Source organism: Pollachius pollachius, assembly GCF_949987615.1.
Source record: "Pollachius pollachius genome assembly, chromosome: 1".
In the NCBI taxonomy this organism is placed as follows: domain Eukaryota; kingdom Metazoa; phylum Chordata; class Actinopteri; order Gadiformes; family Gadidae; genus Pollachius; species Pollachius pollachius.
The window spans coordinates 689,264-697,549 of NC_136934.1; the positions used below are offsets into that span (position 1 = coordinate 689,264).

Below are 8,286 nucleotides of genomic sequence, written 5' to 3' on the forward strand. Positions count from 1 at the left end.
GAAATCCAAGGAAAAAGAAAGCGACACAATAAAAGACCAACAATGTAGGACGTCCAAGAAAGACAACCTTTGGGCAAAGTTTTCTTCAATAAACGAAGCTTTCGACGTTGTACAGAAATACCTCTTGGGTACTGCGTTAGTTTGTTAATATCCCTCGGCCGCCTCGTGGTCAATCAGGGTAGGAGTTTCATATGATGAGGGGTTTTATCATGAAGCCGCCAGCAGGGGCATCCACGTCCTCCAAACTACCGAAGAAGAAGAAGACAACTAACATGAACAACGTGAAGGCGTCCCAGGCTGCTGCTGCTACTGAACGGTTCTAGGGGCCCCTGCTGGGATCGGTTCGGGTTCGGGCCGACAGGAAGAGGAAGCGCGCCGCCGCCGGGCCACTGGGTGTTTCCTCTCCGCGGACACGCGCTGGACCGCAGACCGACGGAGGCTGAAGGTACGAACACAACTTCTATCGTCAATCCTCCCATTGTTTCAGTTCATGTTTCTGCTTTACTTCATAGTTTTGTTGTTTAGAAACTGCGTACGAAGGGAAGATTTTAGATTGGCTTCAAACTGGAAGCCTTGGCCAGAGACGCAGTGTGTCAGTTTGTTGATGCGCAATAATGATAATATTATTAATAATTTAATATTGCGTCTCTTGTTGGGTTTTCCAGTGAAACACTTTGTACATTTGGCTTCTAATCGATCTTTATTTAATGATGTAGTTCTACAATTCTCTACTTAGCACAACAACGCTCCGGCCTCAATTAGAACTTGGAAATCACTGGAGAGATTTTAACAAATATCACTATTACCATGATTACTACTATATACCAATATTAATAGATACATGCAGTACATACATTATTTGCAATCAAGTGTTCCTGTTCAACACATACAGTGTGTGCGTGTTTAACTTGTACATACATGTAGTGCATACCTGTTAACACATACAGCTCATACCTGTTCAACACAGTTTACAGAGTGTATACCAGTTCAACCAATACAGTGTGTACCAGTTCAACCAATACAGTGTATACCAGTTCAACCAATACAGTGTGTACCAGTTCAACCAATACAGTGTATACCAGTTCAACCAATACAGTGTTTACCAGTTCAACCAATACAGTGTGTACCAGTTCAACCAATACAGTGTGTACCAGTTCAACCAATACAGTGTGTAGCAGTTCAACCAATACAGTGTGTACCAGTTCAACCAATACAGTGTGTACCAGTTCAACCAATACAGTGTGTACCAGTTCAACCAATACAGTGTGTACCATTTCAACCAATACAGTGTGTACCAGTTCAACCAATACAGTGTATACCAGTTCAACCAATACAGTGTATACCAGTTCAACCAATACAGTGTGTACCATTTCAACCAATACAGTGTGTACCAGTTCAACCAACCGGGGCCCTGATCTCCGCCCTCTGCAGGGAGTAGGATGGCGGAGGACCAAGTGAGGAGTTTCCTGCGGAGGTTGGGGGAAGACTTCCCGTCGGCCCTTGGCCCCGAGGACCCCCTCCCCCTCGGGCCCCTGAGCCGGGGGCCCGTCAGCCTGGAGGAGCTGCAAGGGGAGAGCCTGGATCTGGGCCTTCGCCTGCTGGACACCTGGTGGGTACCCCCGTACCCACTGCCTCCCACTGCCTCCCACTGCCTCCAGACCTCTATGAACCTCCTTTACCCTGGCTCCCATTAGCTCCCACTGGTCTCACTGGGTCTCACTGGGACTCACTGGCTCCAGACCTCTATGAACCTCCTTTACCCTGGCTCCCATTAGCTCCCACTGGTCTCACTGGGTCTCACTGGGACTCACTGGCTCCAGACCTCTATGAACCTCCTTTACCCTGGCTCCCATTAGCTCCCACTGGTCTCACTGGGTCTCACTGGGACTCACTGGCTCCAGACCTCTATGAACCTCCTTTACCCTGGCTCCCATTAGCTCCCACTGGTCTCACTGGGTCTCACTGGGACTCACTGGCTCCAGACCTCTATGAACCTCCTTTACCCTGGCCTCCCAGGTAAAGTCTCTAAAGTGTGGCTCTTAAATCAAAATGACACTCACTTTGAATGACAAGTTTGTCATCGCTCTCTGAACACCAGCCTGCGAGCTCAGATTTGTTTTTGGTCTTTAAGTTTGATCTTTTTCCCTCGGACAGGATGAACCCCTACATCCTAAGAGCAGACAGGACATAACCCTACATCCTGTCAGAATGACCTCATTTCCTGTCTGTGAGGTCACCATTGTTTTCCCCTGCATGAGGTCTAGAACGTTCCTACTCACAGTTTAGACGCCTTCATCTAGAAGCCTGTTTCTATAGTTGTGTGTTTGTGTCTCTTTATCGTGCGTGAGTACTGACAAATGTACCCATCGTAAGCCTGCCAAATGTTAAGTGTGTGTGTGTGTGTGTGTGTGTGTGTGTGTGTGTGTGTGTGTGTGTGTGTATGTTAGGTCCACCCCTCCAGCTCTGTCTGCCCTCCTCTGCCAGGCTGCCGTGGCCAAGGTTCTCCAGAGTGACCTTTCCCCTTTCCACTGCCCTCCCCAGGGCCTGGCCACCCGGGAGCAGGAGGTGGACCAGGACCCGGTTCAGTGTGAGTGGGGGGGGGGGGGGGGAAGAGAGAGACCTAATCCTATGCTACGCTACTCAATACTGACTTATCATTTGGCTCCTCCCCTCCGGCCCAGTGCTCCAATCAGAGCCCTTACAGCGGTTCTTCCTCAACACACTGCGGGAGGTGGGCGTGGCCTGGCACCGGACTCCTCCCACCCTCCCCCCGAGCCCCGCCCCCTTCGTGCCGCTCTGCCTCGTCCACGCCATCAGGAACACTCGCAGGAAGATGGAGGACCGCCACGTGGCGCTGGAGCACTTCAGCGCGCTGTTCAACCTCCAGGTACACACACAGACACACACACACACAGACGCACACACACACACACACACACAGATGCACACACACAGGCACAGACACACACACACACACATAGACACACACAGACGCACGCACACACACAGACGCACGCACACAGACGCACGCACACACACAGACGCACACACATACGCACACACACACACACACGCATACAAACTCGGACACAAACACATAGCCCTCCCGGGCTGCGGAGCTCGGCCCCCGGCATCTCTCTGTGTAATGGTACCTATATCTCTATCTATATCTATATATCTATACCTATATCTCTCTGTAATGTAAGGTACCTATATCTCTAGCTATATCTATAACTATATCTCTCGCTATATCTATAGCTATATCTCTGTAATGTAAGGTACCTATATCTCTATCTATATCTATATCTCTCTGTAATGTAAGGTATCTATATCTCTCTCTATATCTCTCTGTAATGTAAGGTACCTATATCTCTATCTATAGCTATATCTCTCTGTAATGTAAGGTACCTATATCTCTATCTCTATCTATAGCTATATCTCTCTGTAATGTAAGGTACCTATATCTCTATCTATATCTATATCTCTCTGTAATGTCAGGTACCTATATCTCTATCTCTATCTATAGCTATATCTCTCTGTAATGTCAGGTACCTATATCTCTCTCTATCTATATCTATATCTCTCTGTAATGTAAGGTACCTATATCTCTATCTCTCTATATCTCTCTGTAATGTAAGGTACCTATATCTCTATCTCTCTATATCTCTCTGTAATGTAAGGTATCTATATCTCTATCTATAACTATATCTCTCTGTAATGTCAGGTACCTATATCTAATTCAATTCAATTCAATTTTATTTGTATAGCCCTTAATCACCATTACAGTCTCAAAGGGCTTAACAAGTCAAATATTTATGACACCCCCCTTTACCCAAGCCCCCACAAGGGCAAGAAAAAACTCCCTTGAAATTAGCAAGGAAGAAATCTTGAGAAGAAACGCATAGTGGGGGATCCTTCTTCCAGGGATGGTCAGGAGTGCAATGGGTGCCATAATTGACAGACAGGTAAATACATGCACAAAAATGGTGATGTGGTGCTGGCCGGTTGACCATGAGGAGAGTCCAGGCATCCAGTCCAGTCACCGCAACATGCTAGAACAGACAGAATAGTGAATTAGAACGGAACAGTACATAGCGGGAATGTATACTGCATTAACAAAACACAAACAACCAGAGTGGTCTCTAGCTATATCTATATTTCTCTGTAATGTAAGGTATCTATATCTCGCTGTAATGTAAGGTACCTATATCTCTAGCTATATCTCTCTGTGTAATGTAAGGTACCTATATCTCTCTCTATATCTCTCTGTAATGTAAGGTACCTATATCTCTATCTATAGCTATATCTCTCTGTAATGTAAGGGGCCTATATCTCTATCTATATCTCTCTGTAATGTAAGGTACCTATATCTCTATCTCTCTATATCTCTCTGTAATGTAAGGTACCTATATCTCTAACTATATCTCTCTGTAACCGACCCTATCGCCTCTCGCCCAGGACGGGGTACAGCGCCGCTACTACGGCGTGTTCGACGGCCACGGGGGCGTCGACGCCGCCGTCTTTGCCGCCGCCCACCTGCAGGTCCTCCTCAGCCAGGAGGCGGAGCTACGGAGCGACGCCGCCGCCGCCTTCAGACACGCCTTCCAGCTCACCGACCAGATGTTCAGAGACAAGGCCGGCCGCGAGGTTGGCTGCTGCTCTACTATGTATGGAGAGAGATAGGGGAACCGATGGAGGAACCTACCTCATACTAGAGCAGAACATGAAGGTCTCCTGGTCTCTGTTGTGGTCTGGTTCCTCCTGGTCTCTCTGGTTCCTCCTGGTCTCTGTGGTTCCTCCTGGTCTCTCTGGTTCCTCCTGGTCTCTCTGGTTCCTCCTGATCTCTCTGGTTCCTCCTGGTCTCTGTGGTGATCTCTGTGCTGGTCTGTTCCTGATGGTCCTTGATGTTCCTAACGTTCCCGTCGTTCCGCTCTGGTCCCCAGCGGCTCCGGAGCGGCAGCACGGGGGTGGCGGTGCTGATCCAGGACCAGGAGCTGACCCTGGCCTGGTTGGGGGACTCCCAGGCCCTGCTGGTCTCCCAGGGCCACGTGGTGCCCATCATGGAGCCCCACAAGCCAGAGAGAGAGGTGGGCTCAGACAGTCTCTCTTCTACTGGGTTCTACTGTAGTCTACTGGGTTCTACTGTAGTCTACTGTGTTATACTGGGTTCTACTGGGTTATACTGGGTTATACTGCAGTCTACTGGGTTCTACTGCAGTCTACTGTGTTCTACTGTAGTCTACTGTGTTCTACTGTAGTCTAGTGTATTCTACTGGGTTCTACTGCAGTCTACTGTGTTCTACTGTAGTCTACTGTGTTCTACTGTAGTCTAGTGTATTCTACTGGGTTCTACTGCAGTCTACTGTGTTCTACTGGGTCAGCGTGGTAACCTGTTCTCCGCCCCCAGGATGAGCGGCGGCGCGTTGAGGAGCTGGGGGGCTGCGTGACCTTCAGCGGCTGCTGGAGGGTCAACGGCACCTACGCTGTGTCCCGGGCCATAGGTCAGTCTGGGGGGGCCATAGGTCAGTCTGGGGGTCAGAGGTCAGTCTGGGGGGGCCATAGGTCAGTCTGGGGGGGGGCCATAGGTCAGTCTGGGGGTCAGAGGTCAGTCTGGGGGTCAGAGGTCAGTCTGGGGGGTCGGAGGTCAGTCTGGGGGTCAGAGGTCAGTCTGGGGGTCAGAGGTCAGTCTGGGGGTCAGAGGTCAGTCTGGGGGTCAGAGGTCAGTCTGGGGGTCAGAGGTCAGTCTGGGGGGGCCATAGGTCAGTCTGGGGGGGGGCCATAGGTCAGTCTGGGGGTCAGAGGTCAGTCTGGGGGTCAGAGGTCAGTCTGGGGGTCAGAGGTCAGTCTGGGGGGTCGGAGGTCAGTCTGGGGGTCAGAGGTCAGTCTGGGGGTCAGAGGTCAGTCTGGGTCAGAGGTCAGTCTGGGGTCAGAGGTCAGTCTGGGTCAGAGGTCAGTCTGGGGTCAGAGGTCAGTCTGGGGGGGTCAGAGGTCAGTCTGGGGGTCAGAGGTCAGTCTGGGGGGGTCAGAGGTCAGTCTGGGGGTCAGAGGTCAGTCTGGGGGGTCAGAGGTCAGTCTGGGGGTCAGAGGTCAGTCTGGGGGGTCAGAGGTCAGTCTGGGGGTCAGAGGTCAGTCTGGGGGGTCAGAGGTCAGTCTGGGGGGGCCATAGGTCAGTCTGGGGGGGGGCCATAGGTCAGTCTGGGGGGGCCATAGGTCAGTCTGGGGGGGTCAGAGGTCAGTCTGGGGGGGCCTCTTTTCAGGGGAGCCCTCACAGTTTTGCTCCGCCCCCCCTTGTGCCCCCCCCCCCTCTCTGCCCCCCCCTCTCTCCCCCCCCCCCCCCCCCCCTCTCCCCCCCCCCCCCTCTCTGTTACCAGGGGACTTCGACCAGAAGCCCTTCGTCTCCGGGGAGGCGGACTGCGTGACGGTGGCGCTCAGCGGGGTGGAGGACTTCCTGCTGCTGGCCTGCGATGGCTTCTTCGACACCGTCAGCCCCGCCGAGGTCCCCGGGCTGGTGCTGGCCGCCCTGGGGGGGGGCGTGGCCTCCCTGGGGGGGGGCGTGGCCTCCGCAGGGGAGGGCGTGGCCCAGAAGCTGGTCTCCCACGCCAGGGAGGCGGGCTCCAGCGACAACATCACCGTCATGGTGGTCTTCCTCCGCCCCCCCCACAGCGTCCTGGCCTCGGGGCGCGTTGCCACGGCGACCGCACAGCCGGCCCCAAACCGCTCCGACCGCTCCGACACCCAAGATGCATCAGGGTTAGGAGTGGGGAGCTGCATTGTGCCAACGGACCAATGAGAGAGGAGGATGGAGTCCAACAGAACGTTGCCAAACTACTGAAGCAGTATTTCCAAGCGGGGGGGCTGAAGCCCACCAACGTGTCTTTAATCTGTTATCTAAGCACCGCTGTGCTGGGGGCCCTCTGGGCTCTCAGGGGCCACTGGGGGGCTCTCTTGAGGGCTCTCCATATAAAAATGCTAAATCGTTATTTCAAATATATTAAGCCGGTGGCAGAGGATAGTGGTTCCTAACCTTTACAGTATTTCCCTCTGTGGTCTCAGAGGTCACTTCATAGGTCACAGGTCATAGGTCATGACCTCCTTACAGCCAGGTCCAGCTTGTTATGATCTGAAGCTAAAGATGTCATCTCTCCCTCATACACACCATAACCCCATCATGTAATGGTGCTACTGTATACTTCCATAAAAAATATGTTATACCTCCATAAAAAATGTATTATTTTGGAGTTGGACTCACTGTTTTTTTACCTAAAGTCAAGTTAACTAATGTAAACAGTAATAAAAAAAGATGATACAGTATTTTTTTTGTCTTCAATCCGGTTTGAAATATTTAAGGATTCCTTATGTCGTCAGAATAAGATGAATGATGTCAAACAAGACCTTTTGGTAAGACTTTTATTAGTAGGAAATGTGCAACATTAAACCTAGTACATACACTTCAACAATTTCCATCAATGTTTTTACATTATTAATGTAATCAATGTTATTTACATTATATTATTAATGTACATTAACTAAGCAAACAGCTCTCTGGTCAGTAAGTCACTAACTAAACCATTGTATTTATATTATTAATGTTATTTGCATTATGTTATTAATGTACATTCACTACCCAAACAGCTCTCTGGTCAGTTAGTGACTAACCAAACAGCTCTCTGGTCAGTAAGTCACTAACTAAACCATTGTATTTATATTATTAATGTTATTTGCATTATGTTATTAATGTACATTCACTACCCAAACAGCTCTCTGGTCAGTTAGTGACTAACCAAACAGCTCTCTGGTCAGGTAGTCACTAACCAAACAGCTCTCTGGTCAGTTAGTGAGGAGGCGTAGGCCCATGGGGGACGTCGGGTCCAAACACCATTTCCCTGAGGCGGTGGTGACCCTGGAGAACACAACAGAACTGTTAGAACACAACAGAACCGCTAGAACACAACAGAACCGCTAGAACACTGAGAAAGATGCATCCTTTAAAGATGCGTCCTTTAGAGACGTGTCCTTTAAAGATGCATCCTTTAAAGATGCATCCTTTAGAGACGTGTCCTTTAAAGATGTGTCCTTTAAAGATGCATTCTTTAGAGATTTGTCCTTTAAAGATGCATCCTTTAGAGATGTGTCCTTTAAAGATGTGTCCTTTAAAGATGTGTCCTTTAGAGATGTTTCCTTTAAAGATGCATCCTTTAAAGATGCGTCCTTTAAAGATGTGTCCTTTAAAGATGTGTAATACTCACAGAATCTCGACCCGGTGACAGGAGTGATTTTCTGGAAACA

General features: G+C 49.9%; 1 protein-coding gene across 2 annotated transcripts; it reads left to right on the forward strand.

Annotated features, from left to right (window-relative positions):
• Positions 1-278: 278 nt before the first annotated feature.
• On the forward strand, positions 279-7,297 carry ppm1f (protein phosphatase, Mg2+/Mn2+ dependent, 1F). Of its 2 annotated transcripts, none has more exons than XM_079746475.1 (8): positions 279-445; positions 1,385-1,609; positions 2,448-2,587; positions 2,682-2,887; positions 4,459-4,647; positions 4,944-5,087; positions 5,408-5,501; positions 6,372-7,297. In XM_079746475.1, the coding sequence occupies exons 2-8, from the start codon at positions 1,440-1,442 to the stop codon at positions 6,788-6,790; spliced, it is 1,362 nt and encodes a 453-aa protein (XP_079602601.1). In that variant the 5' UTR covers positions 279-445; positions 1,385-1,439; the 3' UTR covers positions 6,791-7,297. The 2 variants fall into 2 exon arrangements, with proteins under 2 accessions (XP_079602601.1, XP_079602602.1); XM_079746476.1 differs by having other exon boundaries at positions 1,432-1,609.
• Positions 7,298-8,286: the final 989 nt, after the last annotated feature.

Bases quoted from the DNA above. Each gene is read 5' to 3' on its own strand.
- ppm1f (XM_079746475.1), top strand. From the start codon at position 1,440: ATGGCGGAGGACCAAGTGAGGAGTTTCCTGCGGAGGTTGGGGGAAGAC. The intron at 1,610-2,447 runs GTGGGTACCCCC...TGTGTATGTTAG, and splicing joins CTTCGCCTGCTGGACACCTG to GTCCACCCCTCCAGCTCTGT. The intron at 5,088-5,407 runs GTGGGCTCAGAC...CTCCGCCCCCAG, and splicing joins CCCACAAGCCAGAGAGAGAG to GATGAGCGGCGGCGCGTTGA.